At 39.5% G+C, this 21,501-nt stretch overlaps 1 protein-coding gene across 1 annotated transcript; it reads right to left on the bottom strand.

The window, feature by feature from the left end:
- Positions 1–15,857: 15,857 nt before the first annotated feature.
- On the bottom strand, positions 15,858–20,092 carry LOC132896845 (keratin, type I cytoskeletal 18-like). The gene is made up of 7 exons (XM_060937952.1): positions 19,591–20,092; positions 17,676–17,758; positions 17,368–17,524; positions 17,101–17,265; positions 16,830–16,955; positions 16,392–16,612; positions 15,858–16,295 (listed from the first exon to the last, which is right to left on the bottom strand). The coding sequence occupies exons 1-7, from the start codon at positions 20,008–20,010 to the stop codon at positions 16,181–16,183; spliced, it is 1,287 nt and encodes a 428-aa protein (XP_060793935.1). The 5' UTR covers positions 20,011–20,092; the 3' UTR covers positions 15,858–16,180.
- Positions 20,093–21,501: the final 1,409 nt, after the last annotated feature.

Below are 21,501 nucleotides of genomic sequence, written 5' to 3'. Positions count from 1 at the left end.
GTTCCATCAGGCCAGGTGTCTTCAGTTTTATCTACAAAGATCCAGTATGGCTGCACATTTTCATTCCAGGTAAATGGGAGTCTTGCCTGTTTACACTTGTTTAATCAAATGATCTCCAAAAGTCTACTGGGTGTAATTCCTGTTGGTGTGGCATGAAGACTGGCCGCCACAACAGCCCTGCATCAGACCCTCACAATCTCACCTCTTGCGATTGGCATAAGCTTTTTCTTGCACAATCATTATTTAGGTAGCTAACGAAATCCCACTCTTCTTTTGTATCTTGGCCAATATGAGCCACTGATGATAATCAGAATTGCTCAGCATGCAGGACACACTATCTGTCAAAAGGCATAAATCCAAACATACTTGTATAAGCAAGCTTGTTTTCATGATCATGTGATTTTTTTTTTTTTATTGTATGCAACTGGGATGAGATCAGAAGTGTTGATTTTGCCAGGATATAACATCCGCCAGTGAATGGTAAACCCACACCCAGGATCATTTATACATTATGTACAGTACATGCCCTACAGTCTAGGGCATGTACTGTACATCATGTATAAATGATCCTGGGTGTGGGTTTACCATTCAATAAGGCCTAGACCTTTATAATTGGAGTCAGACCCAACTGAGGTGTGGTGTGGGGTGGTTTTATTTATTTATTTTAAACATTAGACAGTCTGTTTTAAAGCACTCAGACAAGCTCTGTACCCACACAAAAGCACAGCTTTCATTCATTAATTTAAGAAGCTGTTTGGCCAGACCTGATGGAAAGGTAAATGGCAAAATGATAACAACTGAAACTGATTCGTATAATTTAAGATTATTGCACTGCACCCAGACACGTCTTCAGACAAGCATTGACTCAACAAATTCTAACATGAGTGATTGACAGTACAGTGATAAACTTGTACTTCATCCTTTAATGCTAACAAAACAACAGAGGTGAATGGCACTGTTCAAGTAACTCAGATACCTTAATTGTTTCTATCCCTGAAAGATTAAATATTGCATATGTTTGCACTGAAGTTTGGCACACCCTTGTTTAAATGGCTTACCACCAGTAACTGATGATTACATCAGGATAAGATCCAACTTGCAGGCTGGGAGCTCTGGCCAGCCTTCATTTTACATGCCATTGCACTGTACTGTATAAAACACTATATTAAATGTTCTCTTTATCCCTTGATATTTGGCATTCCCTTGTTATGGGATTTGTGTTAATACCAGACCATGTTTGCAAAATTCTTTCCTTGTGCTGCATAACATGTCCGTCACTTCCCCAGCTGGTGGGGGAGATGGATTCACAGTAGCTCTAAAAATCCCTTTTTTGGTCAGATCTGAAGTAACCCAGGTCTCTAATCAGCCCAACCAATGAGAGACACAGAGAGCTAGTCATCCAGGGGCTGTTTCAATGTGACCCCTGAACCTTTTACTGTGTGACTTGGTCAGCAGGGCAGTTTTCTTACTGGGCCAGTTAGAAAAAAGAGGAACGACAATATTCCCCCTGTCAAGTTCTGAAGAGTAACTTTTTTTTTTTTACCCTCCTCAGCTCTTTTTTTTTTTTTTTTCTTCCAGCTTTGTGAAGCTGCATGAAAGGGTTTTTTTGGTTGTTTTCCAATAATGTCTTGTATTGTGAAGGGCTTCTTTCATACAAAAGACACCTCTGGAATCAATCAGTGTAGCTTTCAGTTCACACCACAAAACAGCGTCCGCAAGAAACGGTATTTCCTCTCCACACAGCATTCATTTACAGTGTTTGGCTGGAACTTTGGTGCTGTCTTCTTGAAGATGTCAAAAAGATCTCATCTCATCTCATTATCTCTAGCCGCTTTATCCTTCTACAGGGTCGCAGGCAAGCTGGAGCCTATCCCAGCTGACTACGGGCGAAAGGCGGGGTACACCCTGGACAAGTCGCCAGGTCATCACAGGGCTGACACATAGACACAGACAACCATTCACACTCACATTCACACCTACGGTCAATTTAGAGTCACCAGTTAACCTAACCTGCATGTCTTTGGACTGTGGGGGAAACCGGAGCACCCGGAGGAAACCCACGCGGACACGGGGAGAACATGCAAACTCCACACAGAAAGGCCCTCGCCGGCCCCGGGGCTCGAATCCAGGACCTTCTTGCTGTGAGGCGACAGCGCTAACCACTACACCACCGTGCCGCCCTGTCAAAAAGATGCCTTTGCTTAAAGTAAAATTTTTGGAGAGATGTCAGCTTGAAACCAAATGTTTTGCCGATAAAGTAATCCATAAATCATTTGTGAAGATAGATAATGTCTTGCTTTTATCTCTCATAAGCCAAACAAAATAGAAATATCTTTGAAGGTATCAGGACTCTGCAAGCCCTGACAAGGCATCACTGCTTAGAAATACAGATTAAGGCCAGACAAGCTACTGGACGGATGGTATTTCACTTCTTGCCCAGGCATTTTCATGCCCCTATCTCGTGACACTGAAACAAAATGGTTGAGAATTCTGCCATGCTGCATTTTAAAAACAGGGCTAGCCTCAACCGTTCTGTATTCTTGGATTATACGTTCTCAGTCCCTGAGATTCCCTTCACATAAGATTTGTCAGTACCTCATTGTGTCTGCAAAATTCCTCAGCTGAACTCAACCGTCAATTGTTTCCTTGGAAACCTGTAATAGTTTATAGCAGTCACTGACCTTTTTTAGAATAATAAAAAAAAAATCCATTAAATTCTGTTAACTGAAATGTCTCTCAAAGATATTTAATGATATTTCTTTGGGGGCTTTCCAGTCTGAAAACACATGCTGGTTGATGGTTAATCAAGACTATGGTTGAAGTTTTACCACTTCACTACTATCTCATAACAAAGACTCCAGAAGAGGGGTGTGTGTGTGTGCGTGCACATTCTGTAGTAGTGTGTGAATGCTTTGGAGTGTGATGGAATGTGAACGTGATGCTAGACACTCAAGGCTTTAATCAGAACTTGAGTTGCAATAAGAGCTTGTGTCCGAGATCATGAGAGGGTGCTGATTATTGACACTACATGCACATGAGATGTAACACAACGCCTGTAACTGTTTAGTGTGAATATCAGTGGCCTAGGTTTTATTTTTTTATATTATATTATATTATATTATATTATATTATATTATATTATATTATATTATATTATATTATATTATATTATAAAAGACCCCAGAAACACTGGAAAAAGGAAACTCTCCCTAGCCCTAGGTAGAAATGGCAGCACTGATAGCTTTTTATGCTTTTATGGAACTTGGCAGACATAGAAGTACTGGTTTTCTTTGGATTTGATTCATTCATAAATGCAATGAGATGTTCCTTTCTTTTACTATTTCTCTGAGGTTGATTTATAAATCATATTATTCAACAATAAATAATACATTGTAAGAAAGTAGATACAGGCTGCTTTAAGAAAGTACTACTGTACATCGGTATAAGTGAGTAAGCTGTTCCATCCTTAGCATATGCTTTTGCTTATCCTCCCAGGTCAAACCAAAAGTCTGGTTTCCATGGAGAAGCCTAAATTTAGGAGTTTTTATTACAAGCTACCATGGTAACCCCCCTTAGCATTCCTCAGGGGTTTTCCCGAAATTGAAAGTAGAAGATGCCAGAATGGTAGGGCTATGTGCCACACACCACACCATGATGACTAACACATGCTGAGGGGAAAATATAACGGCTAGCCTGCGGTGTTCCTGACTACTTTTTTTTCCTTCTTCCCCCCTCCTCTCTCAGCCACTTTTAACTCCTATGACTAAGAAGAAGCCTCTAGAAAAGAGAGGAAGTTACTCCTTTGTTCACGTAATCAGTGAGAGACTATAAAGGAAGTGAGGACAGCTTACTGTATAAAGAAAATTAACACCAGGGAACAAAAGTGTCACATCTGCGCTTGGTTGGACTCAAGATTTCACTACCCAGAGTTTGTAGTGGCCTTCAAATATGGCTGCCACAGACCACAGCAACCACCCTGCACTGCACCACTCTCCGTCTCCAGAATACTGATTATCATGCACACTTGTTCATGATCACAGCCTAGTCACTGCTGTGTATTTAAGGACTTTCAGTTCTCAAAGGCTTTGTGAAGTCAACACTTGGTGTTCCCTTGCCTGACTGTACCAAACCTTATTGTTTGTGCTGTTTACCTGGTTATTGATCTAGTCTGTACTTTTGTTTTTTGATCTGTCTCGGTTTCTGCTTCACCTGACCATTGCCTGTTTTGACTCTTCCTTCACTTTATGATTTGGATTTGTCTGCTAGCTTTGCCTTTAATAAACACTCATCTGCTTTTGCATCCATCTGCTGCCTACAATCCTGACACACTGCCATACAGCAGAGCATGCAGTTTCTAACCAGCAGTGTGGTGGTTAAATGGAACTTTTATCACTGTCACTTTCTTTCCCCATCATGATGCTTCCTTTTATTTGTAGTCTTTGAGTATGGTATACACTGACTGGGCACTTTAGGAATATTGTGGTGGGTAGCGCCTCCCTTTGCCCTCAAAACGGCTTCAATTCTTTGTGCTATGGGCTCCACAAGATGTTGGAAACATTCTTTTGAGACTCTATTCCATGTTGATGTGATTGCATCATGTAATTCTTGGACATTTCAGGTGCACTTTCATGTTACAAATCTCCTGTTCTACCACATTCCAAAGGTGTTCTACTGGATTCAATATCTGTTGACTGGGAAGGCCAACGAAGAACACTGACCTCATTGTCATGTTCATGAAACCAGTTTGAGATGACTTTAGCTTTGTGACGTAGTGCAGAGTTTGCATATTCGCCCAGTGCCTGGGTGGGTTTACTCGGTTTCCTCCTACAGCCCAAAGACATGCAGATTAGGTGAACTGGCTACTCTAAATTGCCCATAGGTGTGAATTTTTGAATTTGAATGGTTATTCATCTCTGCAATAGATTGGTGACCTGCCCAGGGTCTATCCTGCCTCTTACCTGAAGTCAGCTGGGATTGACTCTCGCTTCCCCATGACCTGGATGGAGAAGTGGTATGGATGGGTGGTATTGATGGCTGGACATGGTGCATTATCATACTGGAAGTAACAATTGGAAGGTGGTAAATTGTGGCCATGAAGGGATGCACATGGTTTGCAACAATACTCAATCAGGCTGTGGTATTCAAGTGATGCATGTTTGTTTGGTATTAACAGGCCCAAAGTGTGCCAAGAAAATGTTCCCCACAATCATATCACCTCCACCAGCCTGGACTGTTGACAAAAAGCAAGTTGGGTCTATGGATTCATGGTGTTTGTACTAAATTCTGACCCTACCATTTGTGTGCTTCAGCAGAAATCAAGATTCCTCAAACCAGGCTGTTTTCCAGTGTTTAACAGTCCAGGTTTACTGAGCCAGGTTTTGTTTTCACACCATTCTATGTACAATTTACAAACTGTTGTGTGTGAAAATCCCAGAAGATCAGCAGTTAGATACTCAAACCAGCTCATGTAGTTCCAACACCCATGACACTTTCAGTCCCTGAGAATGTTTTTTTTCCCCCCCTCATTCTGATGGTTGATATGAATGTTACCCAAAGGTGCTGGCACATCTGCATGATTTTATGCATTGCACTATTGCTATGTAATTGCTAGATGAGATAATTACATGAATGAGTAGGTGTACAGGTGTTCTAATAAAGCTCTGTGAGTGGTGGCTCATTCCACAGGAATGACCTGTTGTAAAACTGCTTTTGTCCATTTGTAAGGTCATTTTGACCAACCTTGAGACTAGATGTTAATATTTTTCTGCATAGGGGCAGCACAGTGGTGTAGTGGTTAACACTGTCACCTCACAGCAAGAAGGTTCTGAGTTTGAGCCCAGTGGCCAATGGGGGCCTTTCTGTGTAGAGTTTGCATGTTCTCCCCATGTCTGCGTGGGTTTCCTTCAGGCGCTTTGGTTTCCCCCACAGTCCAAAGATGTGCAGGTTAGGTCAGTTGGTGGCTCTAAACTGACCGTAGGTGTGAGTGTGAATGGTTGTTTGTCTCTTTGTCAGCCCTGCAATGATCTGGCGACTTGTCCAGGGTGTACCCCACCTCTCGCCCACAGTCAGCTGGGATAGGCTCCAGCTTGCCTGCCACCCTGCACAGGATAAGCGGTTCCGGATAATGGATGGATGGACTTTCTGCATATTTTGCTTTAAGCCTTGGCAACAAATTTCCACATGGAAGAAAAAACCCCAACCCAAAAACACATGGAGCTTTCAGTAGTTGTTTGTGCCTGAATTTAATCCAAGACTGACATAATGTGAGTGCAGAAAGTTAGTCTGATTAATCTCCCCAAATTCAAGTGTAAATTATAAGGTACTTCATCCATAATAAATTCAAATGAAGCATGCATGGGTTTGCTGAGCTGAAGAAGTAGAACAAGTGTCGTGAAACATGCTAAAAGGGAGCTATAAGGCCATCTTACAAGCAAAATCTCTCCCTCTCCAGTTCCATATAGGGGTCTTTATTTGATTTACACTCTTGCCAGAAAAGTAACATGAATTCCCACTGCAAGAATTATGTGGATTTAAGATGAAATGGGATGTGAGTAGCCCAGTATGAGGAGAAAGCTTCCTTTTACAGTGACTTCCTATGACTGACTAAAGTCCAATGTTTGTGAAAAGATTCTTTTATGATGTAAGATTCCTGTGAATTTTGTTTGGGAACTTAAACTTTTCAAAATGGTATGCCATAATATGCCTGATACTCAAATAAGGCAGATGGAAGTGAAAAAATTGATCGAGGCATGTTATGTTGGAATAAAAGGAGCTTTTAAGAGACAAATTAATTAGATAAGATGGATTGAGATGAAAATGGGACAAAACAAAGGAAATGCCCTGTATAGCAATACAGTGTTGGCAAATATTTTATATTCATGGTCTTATGGTAGGATGTCAGTGGGTTGTGGGTTTCAGATTTTCTCCCTGTTTGCATGGATGTTCTCTGGTTTCCTCCTACTGTCCAAAAACATGCAAGTAGGTGATTTGGCTATGCATGATTGCCCCTAGGTGTGAGTAATTGCGTGTGGTGCTCTATGATGGATGGGTGTCCATTTATTGCTGAGAGAGAAATATGAGGATGTTACATGGCTGTGCAAAGATTTAAAGTATCTTTGAGTAGTGAACATATTCATGAGTGAGTGAAGTGAACAAATGAAAATGAGAAGATAAACATCATATCTTCAAACCAATGTGTAATTTTTCTTTTTATATAGACATTCACAAACAAAGTACCCAAAGTTATCAAAACATCCATCCATTATCCTTAACCACTTATCCTGTGCAGGGTTGTGGGCAAACTGGACCCAGTCCCAGCTGACTATGGGTGAGAGGTGAGGTACACTTTGGACAAGTCACCAGGTCATCACAGGTTTTCAAAACAATTCATTGATTTTTCTCATCGACGTCGAAGGCTTGCCCATATGATCCAATCCCACAGAAGAGCTACCCTTATTAAAAAGTATACTTCAAGTTCATTTTATTAAGTATACTTAAGTAAAGTATATTTCCTTAAGTATACTTTAGTGTACCAAGCATACTGATCACTTGTAAGTAAACTAATCTAATACTACTTGGGACTAAATTGGCCCACTTTTAGTTTATAAAAAGTATACTTTAAGTCTAAGAGAAGTAAACTTTGAGTAGACAACTAGGTTTTTTTTTTGTACTGCAAGTATACCACAGGCAAACTTGTATACTAATAGTTTACTAGTTCTATACTTGCAGTCCACTCTTTAGTTTATAAAAGCATGCTTTACAGTATACTGGAAATATACTAGGAGTTTACTTGTTTTATACTTCTAGTCCACTTTTTAGTTTACTAAATTATGCTTTGTAGTATACTGGAAATATACTATTGGTTTACTCGTTACACACTTCTAGTCCAATTTTTAGTATACTTTTTAGCATATTGGAAATATACTATTAGTTAATGGTTATATACATCTAGTTCACATTTTAGTTTTGAAGTATACTGCAATTACCCTTCTAGGTATACTATTAGTTTTCTAGCCCTAACCCTTACCTCATGCACACTTCCAGTAGACAACTTGTGTTTTGTACCTTAAGTTACAATGAAGTTATAAAGGTAAGAATTCACAAAATAACAGATACTCAGGATTAAGAGCATATTCATTTTCTTTAAAGATAAAAATTTAAAGCAACATTGTATTAAATGCCAAAGTATAAAAACATGGCAATGACAACTGAAATTGACATCCAAGCTCTAAAGAAATGAATAAAAATGTAATTATCCCACTCAGGAGAAATTTAAAAAACAAACAAAAAAAACCTCATATGGAACCACAGACATACCCAAGAGTCAACCACGCTGAAGCACAACTACAGGGCAAGTACACAAAAACATAAGGCACAAACATTTTAATACTTTATTGCACTTTTGTTAATTATATCTTGATAAAGTTCAAGCTTAATATACTTTTCAGTATAAGCCAAGTGTACTTATGTATAACTTTTAAGTATATCTCTAAGTAAATTGAAAGCATATACTAGAAGCACACTTGAATAAACTTCTTTTTTTGTAAGGGTACTGTAGCACAAACTGCTGAAAAAGTGAATGCTGATTCTTTGTTGGCTAAAACAGAGTATCAGCATTCACTTTTTCAGCAGTTTGTGCTACAGTAGCTCTTCTGTGGGATTGGGCAATATGGACTAACCTTTGTGCACCATGCGAATCAATGCTCCTTCGACACCTACCGTATGACCCTGTCGCCGGTTCACCGGTTGCCCTTCCTTGGCCTACTTTTGGCAGGTACTAACCACTGCATACCAGGAACACCCCACAAGATGCGTCATTTTGGAGATGCTCAGACCCAGTCATCTAGCCATCACAATTTGGCCCTTGCCAAAGTCATTCAGATCCTTATGCTTACCCATTTTTCCTGTTTTCAACACATCAACTTCGATAACGGACTGTTCACTTGCTGCCTAATGTATCCCACCCCTTGACGTGCCATTGTAACAACATAATCAATGTAATTCACTTAATGGTTGTAGTTTTATTGTGTGTGTGTGTGTGTGTGTGTGTGTGTGTGTGTGTGTGTGTGTGTGTGTGTGTGTGATGTATCTGTATCTTGTGTGTATAATAAAATATAATTGCAAACTTTTCAGGCTGTTTTCTGACTTTTTCTCTCAAATGGGCTTTTTCAAGCAGCAGTGAAGGAGGAGGGATGCCTCAAGTGGAAAATCTGCATCACAGCCTGCCACAAGAACTTCTTTCAGAATAAACCACAGTGGAACTTTTCTATATGTAATGATTTCAAATTGCCCATATAGATGGCTGTTTATTCAAGAATTGGGGCATTGGGTTAATCTCTGATTCTGTAAAATATTGGAGCTAAAAGTAAAAAAAAAAAAGGAACATGGAATAAAATGTGTAATACAGGGCATTGCGTGAATTTAAGTCCGTTATGGTGGTTAGCATTGTTGCTGAAAGCAAGACCTGACATGCTACTATTTTGCATAAATTTGTTCCCTCTTGGCATGTGATAAGGAGCTTCTTTGAATAAAACAAACAAAAACGTATTCTTTGTCCAGGTCTTATACAGGACACAAGAACTAATAATTAACATGCCATATATAATTAGCATACAAATTTTCTATTGTATTCTACAAGTGTCTTCTCATGTGTGAAGAATCAATATCCTCTACTTTCTTGCCTGAGAAATCTCGTGTATTTCTGTTGGTACCTAAAAAGCATCAGATTTCAGGGTTTGTAAGGATACAGTATCTCACTCATGGTTCCATACATAGAAGGTAGACTTTGAGGTTTGGTCATTTTCATAACAAATCTCAACAGCTTGCCAGCCTGTGGAACTTTTTGCCCAGGTACTCCCTCTCAAGTGGCAAATTATTTCCCCCTCATACTGATTTAATCACTCATCACATGAATCTGCTTACTCCATCATGCAAGGTTCAGACAAAAAAAAAAATGCTCTTCATCCTGGTCAGGGTGTGTTGAGAGCCCATTCAGGAATGCTGGACATAAAGCAGGAATACACAGTGGGAACCCTGGGCACTGTGAGGCACCTACCTTGGTGTGTTCCCGGCCCTTCTATTTTGGGACTGATGTTTAACTATTTCACTACAAAACACTTCTAAAGCAAATACTACAGTACTCTCCTTTACTTAGGCTGTAGTTATCCAGAATTCTACTGAGAGTTCAGTGCATACATGTATGTAGGAAGAAAACACCACGTGAAAAAAATAACTTTTGAAGCACCTAGAAGATACGGTACTGTGTGTATTGGAGGTGAGTCATATTTAGGTTAAAATCCTTTTAATAGTGCGTGACAACTATGAAAAGAGGTATAACAATCATCACTTAGAGATACTAGACTTATGGCTTTCAAAGCAATATGATGTAATTATCAAGGCTTCAAATAAGCTATTTCCTGTTCCATTCATTTGGCTTAATTCAGAGATAGAACTGAGTACCTCAGGGTTGGGATTCTTAAGCAAACTGTATGTTCATTCGTTTATCTTCAGTTACTGCTTTATCCTGGCCAGGGTTGTGGTGGACTCTGAGCCAATCCCAGTCTCTCAAAACCCTGGGCAATGGTAGGAGAATTCATGCCTAGGTGTAATTTAACATGGCTAATCAGCCTACCTGCATGTTTTTAGACAGTTGGAGGAAACCAGAGAACCCAGAGGAAACGCACAAACATGGGAAGAACGTGAAAATCTGCAGACAATAACACTGTCAGAAACTCAGGATCGAAGCCAAGAGTCTGAAGCTGTGAGGCAGCAATGCTACCCAATATAATTAGGAAGCCAAACATGTTGGAAGGCAGAGACAAACTGTCCTGGCAAACAGAATCAGTGGTCACAAAACTCCTGAACTAGGATGTTTAATAGATATTTAACAGAATGGTTGCTAAACACCAGAAAACTTCAGCTGCAAAAATGGCTGCCGGACTGAATGCCTTCACAACAAACAAGATGTTTAAAAGTGAAATTTACGGCCTCTGATGTTTTGGGACAGCTAGGACGCAAAGATGTGCAGCCTTGTGTAAGGCACACAAAACCTACACTCTGGAGCAGTGGAAAAGTAAAAAGGTCTTATGAGTTTCACCATGGGGGGCACGGTGGTGTAGTGGTTAGCGCTGTCGCCTCACAGCAAGAAGGTCCGGGTTCGAGCCCCATGGCCGGCGAGGGCCTTTCTGTGCGGAGTTTGCATGTTCTCCCTGTGTCTGCGTGGGTTTCCTCCGGGTGCTCCGGTTTCCTCCACAGTCCAAAGACATGCAGGTTAGGTTAACTGGTGACTCTAAATTGACCGTAGGTGTGAATGGTTGTCTGTGTCTATGTGTCAGCCCTGTGATGACCTGGCGACTTCTCCAGGGTGTACCCCGCCTTTCGCCCGTAGTCAGCTGGGATAGGCTCCAGCTTGCCTGTGACCCTGTAGAACAGGATAAAGCGGCTAGAGATAATGAGATGAGATGAGTTTCACCACGTGTGTCAAATCTAATCACAACTATGGTGAATTTATCTATAAATGTATCTAGTTTTATCTCTCCCTCACTCTGTGTGTGTGTGTGTAAAATTCTTTATTATTTTTAAAGGAGATTTTATATGTATGCAGCACTTCTACATCAGGCCCCAGAGCAATGCATTGCTGAACCTTTATGAGATGTTCTAAAGGAATGATTATCATTCACTTGCTTCCCAACAAATTAGAAAACCGAGAGAATAAATTCTTTATCTGTTCACCAAGGAACAAAAAGCTCAACTCTTTCACTCTTGAAACATTTTTCTTCTTATTCTGGCATTGTGATCTGCCACACCACCATTTTGCTCACTCTGACTGGTTGCTGGCTTCTGTCTGTGACAATGTTGTGGTACTTCTCTTTTGTGAGTGAGATGACGTTTGTCTGAGTTGGTGTATGAGTACAAATTTCCAGTCAATTCTAACCCAACACCGATGATATAGCAGTGACTGTCGTTTTATAATGCAGGATTATCGGCGCAACCCACATCGACTCAGGAACATCACAGTGTTGAGTATGTTTTGCCCCCAGCTCAACAAATACATTTGTAGATTTAGATATTATTAATATAATATACATCAATTCTAATGTCACCTCACAATCAGAAGGTTCTGGGTTTGAACCTATCGGTTGACCAGGGCATTTCTGAGTGGAGTTTGCATATTTTCCCCATACCAGAATGGGTTTCCTTCAAGTTCTCTGGTTTCCTCCCACAGCTCAAAGACATGCAGATTAGGTCAACTGGCTGCACCAAATTGCCCATAGGTGTGAATTTGAGTGTGATGGCTGTCTGTCTCTTTGTGTTAGCCCTGTGATAGACTGGTGACCTGTCCAGGGTGTACCCCGCCTGTCTCCTAATGTCAGCTGGGATTGGCTCCAGCTCACCTGCGACCCACAATCAATAAGTGGTACAGAAAATGAATGAATGAATATATCAGTGAGGATATATTAAAAACTAAACTTCTAAACTCTGGATTCATGTTCCATTCCTAATAGCAATAGCTAAAGAAGAATCTCTGAACCTTGAAGACATGCCTTTATTGATGATGATCTCATGAAGGCTGGAGGAGAAATTCACTAGTCAGGAGGATTCACTTACTCATCAAGTTGATCCCGACATGATGTGACCCTGCCCTTGTCATTACAGGCAAGCTTTTATAATGATGAAATACACAAATCCACAATATTATTAGTATTATTATGTTACTGGATTGTAATTAGACTTAGTAGCTTGCTAATAGTTAGGAATCCTAATATGTAAACAATGTCATATTTAAAAGATGGGGTTCATCAGCTCTATCTCGGATACAAAACCTATTGCGTAAATGCTTTAGTGGTGTCTTTCTGGCATACAACTGAAAATCCTTTAGTTGTGTATTGTGTAACTGTTTTTACAGTATGATCCTTTATTCTTTTCTCCATTCTGACCTTGTAGTATGCCTTTAAAGCAAAGCAAACACAAACACTGTGTATCTCAAGTAATAGCCATAATAATAAGAAGCCCATAAAAAAACCCTCCAAGAATAGAATAATTCAAAAATATTCCCTGGGAAAATGATGTGCTGACTAAACACACAGTCAGGAAGATTACGAGTGAAGAGAAGAACAACCCCAAGATTACAGGTTCTGAACTGTACAGTTTAGTCAGGCTTGTCAGGTTTTTGTATTGAGGTCAGATAGACCATTTTTCAACCAGGATATTGTAGTGCAAAATCTGGTTGCCTCTGCCAGGAGGTCAAAATCTGGCTACAGATACACCTTTTAACCAGATACTGATCTCAAACAGACATCCAGATCAACATGGAAATGGTTGCAGGAACACCTATTTGCATTGTTTGGCCATTTTACATGTCTGGATTGGAATGCTATTCTAGCTATACACACAAACTTAAGAATAACAAGAGCTTGAAATATTCTGCATGAAGCTAACCTGTTCTCTGATTTTATTATTGTTTCATTGCAAATGAAATTTCCAGTAAGAATACAAAATGCTGCCTGTATTGCTGCAAAATGATGTAACTGATTTTATTTTTTTTGCGGTGCGGTTTCCATCAAATCCTGTGCTCTGATTGGCTGGCGAGCAGGTCCGTATCCCAGTTACGGACCCCGGTTATGGACCTCTGGCGACTCACTCGTTCACAACAACAACAAACATTGTAGAATTTTTTGTCAACATTTATCTTTTTTTAAATAAGATTTATTCATAAGATTATCAAAAATCTTATAAATTTTTGCCAGCATTTCTCAGGAGAATAGCATTAATTTTACAGCATGGATAGCGATAACGACAGTGTTCACAGCGAAAGCGAGTTTTACTACCCTGAGGAAGAAGAAATAAAACAAAACATTTCAGGAGAAAGCTAAAAACCTCTAACTGTTGCTAACGCCGAGCAAAAACATGGCTGAATCCTGAATGACTCAATTTTGTATAAATAGGGGACTACATAGGTGGCAAAATGTAGTTTTTTTTTCCTGCCATAGAAGTGCACTTGTATACCGAGGAGGAAGCCATTTGCATTACAGCCGTGAATGAGGATTCAAAATGGTGGCTCGGCTCGGTTTTCCCTTTCGGGCGCTCTCGTTTTCTGTTAGAATTTGGTAAAGAAAAAAATAAATATATTATTTACCAGCTTAAGGTTGGTCCGTATGGTGAAATGCAGTGACCTTGGCCTTGAATACTGACCTCAGCCCAGAGGGCCTTGCTCAGTACTTTCAAGACCTCGGTCATGGTATTTCACGATACGGACGTCCCAGCTGGTAAATAACATATATGGGCACAAGTGTTTTACTGGGAAATACACCACCTCTATTTTTCATACTAGCTACATCTGTGACATGGAAAACCAAAACCGTGACATAAATCTCTACATGTCACTCGTGAGGAAATCGATGAATTGTTTTGATAAATTTGTGTACTTTTTGCTTGTGAATGAGTGTATATAATAAAAAGAAAATTACACATTGGCTTAAAGACATGAAGTTTATCTTCTCGTGTTGAAAATATTTTCACTCATTTGCTTCGCCACTCGAAGATAAACTTCATATCTTTGCGCAACCGTGTAATATCCTCTATTTACTTGATTTAGAATGGGTATAAATCTTCTATAAAATATTGCATTAATTTATTTGTATCAAAAAATTTCTTCCCTATAATTATAAATCCTAAGTCTATGATAGGGTGTGATCAGTATATTTGATTTCTCATACATGTATCCACATAGGGTTTTATATATTTGTATATTTTATATGATACAAAAATTATACTAATTTTTATGCATTTTATATGATACAAAAAGCATGTACTTGAAGTATAGGTGGATTATTTAAAAGATTAAAAAAAGCTTCTTTGTGTATTTTAATATGTGACCTTGTACATTGTGTTCAGGCCAGGACAAGCTTTGTAAATATGTAAATATAAATGTAAATTATTCATGCAAATAGGTGCACCAACTGTAGGGACTAGAATCACAACATCATTCCAAATGGCAGCGCATCAGTATTGAGTATGATTCTACAATTAGTACTTAAAGATAGGGTAGGCAATTTATTTTAGAAGCATTTTTTGTCATTTCTTGAAATTCTTTTTACGTCCCAACAACAATGAAAAGAAAGACTGAAGTAGAAAAGTCTATGATGAAAAAGAAATTGGATCCATCCATTATCCGTAACCGCTTATCCTGTGCAGGGTTGCAGGCAAGCTGGAACCTATCCCAGCTGACTATGGGCAAGAGGCGGGGTACACCCTGGACAAGTCGCCAGGTCATCGCAGGGCTGATGCAGTCAATTTAGAGCCACCAATTAGCCTAACCTGCATGTCTCATACAAACTCTACACAGAAAGGCCTCCATTGGCCACTGGGCTCGAACCCAGAACCTCCTTGCTGTAAGGCAACAGTGAACATTGGTATGGTTCTTCAACGATGGCAACAACTGAAAGAGTTAAAGGACTTGAAAAGTTATGCCATGGGTGCTGAATTTCTGTTGGACATGTAATTATCTGTTTTGTTTTTGGGGGGATGGTGTTATTTTCCTGACCTATGTAGCCAACATAGCTAGTTACTAATATGTTACCTTATGTATTAGCCCAATTCTCTCTCATGGACTCATTCTCCAGCAGTAGTCAGGTGGTGCACATTCTTGTGTTTTAGAAGAGTAGCTTTGGAGAAAGGCCTGAAGGGACAGAGTAGGATTTTTTGGTTGGAAATCTAGCTAACTCTTGTTCTTTTCTCCAATGTTGCCTACCCTAAACCCTGAAGTATGTGTTTTATACTTTTTTTTTAAATATAATTTGTAGGTTTTCATACTGTCAACACTGACAATTCTCCACGAGAAATTCACTGCAACCCAAAAGTAACAGTGACGCATGAGTTTATTAAACATGACCAGATGGGTACAACACAACAAGCAAAAAAGAAATGTAAAAAAGTACACAATATCTGTGATATTCAACACATACTGTATGCCATTAACATTGCTTCTTATTGCTGTTGCCTTTTGATATGCTTCCCATAAAATTAAATTTGTTATGCTAAAATATATTAGCACTGACCCAATTTAAGTAAGGCACTAGGGATGCAATAAATAACTTTTCCACACCACCCACTGTATGACTGGTTGTCAGTAAAGGCTCATGAGTTGTTAGTGTTGTGTTGCTGGTGAAGGCTTGGTGACTTTTTATGCCTTCCTCTCCTTGGTTTCTGTGGTTGAAGACACCACTTTTCCATCCACAAGTGTCTGTGTGACGGTCATCACTTTGACCTTTTTCTGCTCTTCAACAGCATCCTCAAGCCTAAGAAAGATACTTCCTTTTAACTCAGAAAAAAGAACTCTTAAATCAGCAAATTTTGGATGATAAAATGATCACAAGTTTCAAACATAGACTCACTTGAAGTCTCCTCCCTCCAGAAGTCTTCTGTAGGTGGCAATCTCAGCCTCCAACTTCATCTTCATGTTGAGAAGAATTTCATAGTCCTGTGTCTGCTGCTGGATGTTGTTGCGCAGCTGCATCAACTCAGCTTCCAGCTGCAGGATGATGGAATTCAGATTCTCGATTTCCATGTTGTAGCGCATCTCGGTGTCCCGCAGTGTGCCTTCCAGTGAAGCTTTCTGTAACAACCACAAAAAACAGGTTTAAACCAAAGCACACTATTAAACCATTCCATTTTTTTGTGATTTACCCCCAGACAGGTGTTTGAACATTTGCCTACTGGCCATTGTTAAGTAAAGAATTGGAGTAGTTATGGGTCAAATGGAAAATTCTTGTTTTTTTTTCATCCGTCACAGACAATCATCATCCACATATAGAAATTCAAAGGGAACCCACCAGATTCTTTTGTGACTCCAACTCAATCTCTAGTGTCTGAATCTGTCTGCGGAGTTCGTTGACTTCCGTTCGTGCACTCTGGAGGGCCTCTGTGTTCTGCGTGACTTGTACCTGTACGTCTTGGATCTGTAAATATGACAAAGATTTTAGATTGTGAATTGAAAACTGGAAACACCATGTTCTTCAATATTTTACTACTAAGAAATAGGATTAACAGGCAGAATTCAGGGAACATTTCAAAACTTCTGTCACAGCTCTTTCTTTATTGTACCTGTGACTCGTGCCAGGCTTTGAGCTCCTCCTGGTTCTTTTGTGCCGCCATCTCATACTTGGCTCTTATCTCTGCCATGATTTGAGCCAGATCCTGTCCCTTAGGAGCATCAACATCCACCTGCACTCCTGACTGAGCGATCTGGTTTCTCAGGTCCATTACCTCCTATGAAGACAACAGAATGATGCAAAAGTCAAAAAAGTTGCAATATTACTTTGGTGCATAAGATTTTCAGTGTGTATTTTGGTGATGGTACACTTCACTCACATTGTCATGGTTCTTCTTGAGGTAGATGAGCTCCTCCTTGAGGGCCTCAATCTCACTCTCTAGGTTCATGCGGCCAATGTTGGTATCATCGATGACCTTCCTCAGGCCAGCAATATCACCTTCAACTGACTGCCGGATGGACAGCTCAGCCTCATACCTGTTAAAAAAGATCAGTCACTCTGTGCAGTGCAATGCATTGCTCCAAATGGCAAATTCAATTCTGGAGTCAGGTGATCCTTTATTACGCATATAGTTTAAGGGCATCTAGTAAAAATATGATTTGCTATGCCAAAAACTTGTGTACACACTTCACTCTGAAGTCATCAGCAGCCAGGCGAGCATTGTCGATCTGGAGCACGAGTCGGGCATTGTCCACAGTAGCATCAAAGACCTACAAACGATCAGAAGTTATGAGTTATCAAACCTTGGCCATTCTAACAATTGAACAATTGGATAATGGTAAACAGGATTTGGAAATAAAAATGTAAGCCATCACAATCAAAGCTGAAATTACTGGCTATGATCTTCTGCCAAAGTAGCAGTTGTCCTCTCTGTTCTGTAGGTTTAGTTTGCTTAGATAAGTGCAGAAGAACAGCAGGTGCCAGAGTCTAGAGGATAATCATTAACAAACAACCAATCCATTGGCAAAGCCTGTTTAAATGGGACACTAAAGCTTGTGATGGAGGCAGGATGGAAACTATTTCAGGTTTCCTGCTTTTCCTAACTGGAAGATTAGGTTTGTATGGTAGTATACAAAACATATATCCTATTATTATTGCAACAAGAAGGAACTAATCATTTACAGTGGCTCATGGGGATTGCTAACAGGGGTGTGGGCCATTATATATTTATGCAGTTCAAGCAGACTGGATTTACTTTTCTGTATTCCTAAATGTTTTATTATTATAAGGGCATTATAAGTATAGTATAATATTATAATAAATTGTCAGTAATTATTATTACTAACCACTGTAATAAAAATAATGAATAATATAATTGTGTTAATTTACTGTGATATAGTCATAATTCTAAAACCTTTTATGGAACATTTATTGCCATGATTATTGTCATTTTTGCATTTGAAATAATCCAAAAGGGGTTTTTTTTGTTTGTTTTTTTAAATCCCTGTAAGTCACATAAATGAACAGAGTATGACGTATTCTTGCTTGACTGAACATGACAAATGCAAACTTGAGACTCATTTATATGTGATCAAGCTTCCTGGCCTTGTCTGCTGAATGACAGCAATATGACTGATTCAACATTGCTTTATATTTACTTTATATTACTTTAGTTGGGAATAAGAGCAAAGAGCAAAGAGCAGAACTTATCAGTGATTTAATCATATGTATCTCTCTGTCCCAGTTCAGGTAATTCAGAACAGAGGCAAAACTACTGAATATTCATCTTTCCATTAGCCACTGGTTTAAAAAAAAAAAAACTTTCTGTGAAATGTAAGACTTGGGACATGTGTTAAGTTATAACTCTTTCACCATTTAACATCTCAGTTGTAAATTTTGTATTAGTCAAGCTCAGTGTAAACTCCCTCAACTTTTCCCATTCCATTCAGGTTTTTCCACATATTGCTCCCCATTCCTGGAATTTCAATTTGCAGGAAATCACAAGCTCCTTGGTATGTGCTGATGAATAACACAGGATGGAAATGCTTATTCAAAAGCAAACCAGCTTTAAGAAAGTATGGCTGCACCAAGGATAATAGGAATTATTTTCCATCCTTAGTTCTGAGACAATCAAACTTGACTTTCATAAGTCCTCAACTAGGAAAGACACCTAGATATCCTTAGGCACACTAAGACCAGTTTCTTTCTTTCTTTCTTTCTTTCTTTCTTTCTTTCTTTCTTTCTTTTTCTTTCTATACCTATGTTTTCATCATCCTCTATTGTTGAGGCATTCAAAGAGACAAAATTAAGCTCAGTCAACAACAACAACAACAACAAATAATAATAATAATAATAATAATAATAATAATAATAATAATACAATTTTTAATTAATTTTTCCCCTCTATTTTTCTATGAAAAAAAGCAAAAGCACTCTTGGGTGAAAGAAAGGTCAAAGTTGTGGAGAACAAAGAGACCCTGTGCAATATTGCTCCAGAGTCTAAAGGCCAGAATTATGAATAAACTGTCTTTCATAGAGGCCAGTCTAGCCTTAGGGACCAGCAGTAGACCAGCACTAGATAAACCTTTTCGAAGTTGCTCACCTTTTTGCGCAGGTCCTCCAGGATGGCTTGGTAGTGGCTGTAATCACGTACATCAGGGCCTTGCTTCTCCAGAGCCTCACGGATCTGCTGCTCCAGCTTGCTGTTAGCCTTCTCCAGGGTCCTAACCTTCTCCAGGTAGGAGGCCAAGCGGTCGTTCAGGTTCTGCATGGCCATCTTCTCGTTGCCCATGATCTCTCCTGTAGACCCGGAGGCACTTACTTGGAAAGAGGTCGACAGGGATGAGGGTCCCAGCCCACTTTTCACACCTGTATAGGAGGCTGAGGAGATACGAGTACCTCTGCCACCAGCTCCACCATAGATGCTGACTGCCTGATGAGAAGGCACCACAGAGGTGCGCTGGAAGGACACCTGAGACAGGGGCCTAGACGAGTGCAGAGAATAACTTTGCCTTGAGCTCATTTTGGTTAGTGAGTAAGTGAGTAAGAGAGAGAAAAAAGCGAAATGGACAGACAGCAGGAAGGCAGCCAAATGAATGCACAGGGCAGTAGTGAGGGAGACTTTCAGCTTTATAAGCAGCTCTAGCCTTTTGAGTCCCACCCACAAGCCCTCTTTCAGACCAATCATATTCTTCCATGTCGGATTTCTGTCAGGAGGCTTTTCAGTGAATGGAATGAGTACTAAAAACCAGGACTACTGTTTTTACTAGTCTTCTTTTTTTCCTTCCTTTAATCAAGCTAAAATGTCTTGAGCTTGTGAGAAGTGTCTGAATCGTTTTAAACAAAGGCTTGCTTTTTCTTGAACTCTTTGGGTGAATTCTATTACTTTAAATAGTCTTAATGATAAAAGGACATGCATGCTGAGTTAAATTTATATTTTCAAGATGTTTAAATCGAATTTATTGTAGCATCTTCTGAAGTGAAACAAAACTTAGAAAAAAAATGTCCCACATCTTTTAAAAACAAAGTGTAGAAAAAAAGCCCCCCTTTCTCCTATTACAGTCAGTCTGATAGATGATACATGTATTGAGAAATGGAAGTGTGATGAAATTGAAATTAATGGTTGGTCAAATTTCCTAAAGCAGAACACAACTTGATTAAAGTAAAATTCAGGTTGAAACATGTTCCTGATGTGGAAATCATTTTTTGGATAACCATCAGAATAAAGCGAAAGGGAAAGAGTAAGTATGTCTGTAAGAAGATATGTCTGCTTGTGATGCTGAGAAAATGAATGAAACAATTAGTGGAGCTTGAAAGTACACACACATGCAGGGACAAATGTCTGTCTCTCCCCCCCCATCCCACCCCCAACCACACACACATTCAGTCATGCTTCCCAAATTCTCCATTTTCACTCAAATGAGTACTTAGATAGTAAGATAATACTGGGGGATTACCAAGGGCACAACCGTTCAAGTGGTCATAAATACATGCATTTGTATAGATACAAATGGTGGGAAAGGCTCTAAGGATTTTTTTTTTTTTTTTAAGTTTAACTGACTTTAACAGTTATGCAAAAAATGCTGAAACTGCTTTAAGTGATTATGGACAATTTATGTGCATATGTGCTGGGGGTTAAGGGTGAGACATGTTGCGGTTATCCTGTCCAGTGGAATGTGTTTGTTCTGAAAGACAGACAGGAAGGGTAGTGATAGGAATTTGAGAGCTGGGAGATTGAAAAAATTCTGTTTCATGCTGAAGAGCTCACTCTTTCTCCCAAAAATGTTCTGTATGTCTCGATTTGAACACACCAAGAAAAATATTCCAGACATTTTATAACGACGTGTTCAATTATTTGTTTGGTCAGGGGACCTTGTCGTAATACAAATTATTTTGAAAGCTTGAGCCTTTTAAGATTTCTGGATCCCTAAACCCACAGCTGCTTTGTGAGCACAGTGATGAGATTACAGCTGGAATGCGAGGCTGAAAACAGGAACACCCGGGGCATGGGCAC

This window comes from Neoarius graeffei, chromosome 13, assembly GCF_027579695.1.
Source record: "Neoarius graeffei isolate fNeoGra1 chromosome 13, fNeoGra1.pri, whole genome shotgun sequence".
NCBI lineage: Eukaryota > Metazoa > Chordata > Actinopteri > Siluriformes > Ariidae > Neoarius > Neoarius graeffei.
This window is presented reverse-complemented; position numbering and strand designations above follow the sequence as displayed.

Bases quoted from the DNA above. Each gene is read 5' to 3' on its own strand.
- LOC132896845 (XM_060937952.1), bottom strand. From the start codon at position 20,010: ATGAGCTCAAGGCAAAGTTATTCTCTGCACTCGTCTAGGCCCCTGTCT. The intron at 17,759-19,590 runs GTGAGCAACTTC...GATCGTTTGTAG, and splicing joins TGGAGGACCTGCGCAAAAAG to GTCTTTGATGCTACTGTGGA. The intron at 17,266-17,367 runs GTGAGTGAAGTG...TTGTCTTCATAG, and splicing joins TCAAGAAGAACCATGACAAT to GAGGTAATGGACCTGAGAAA.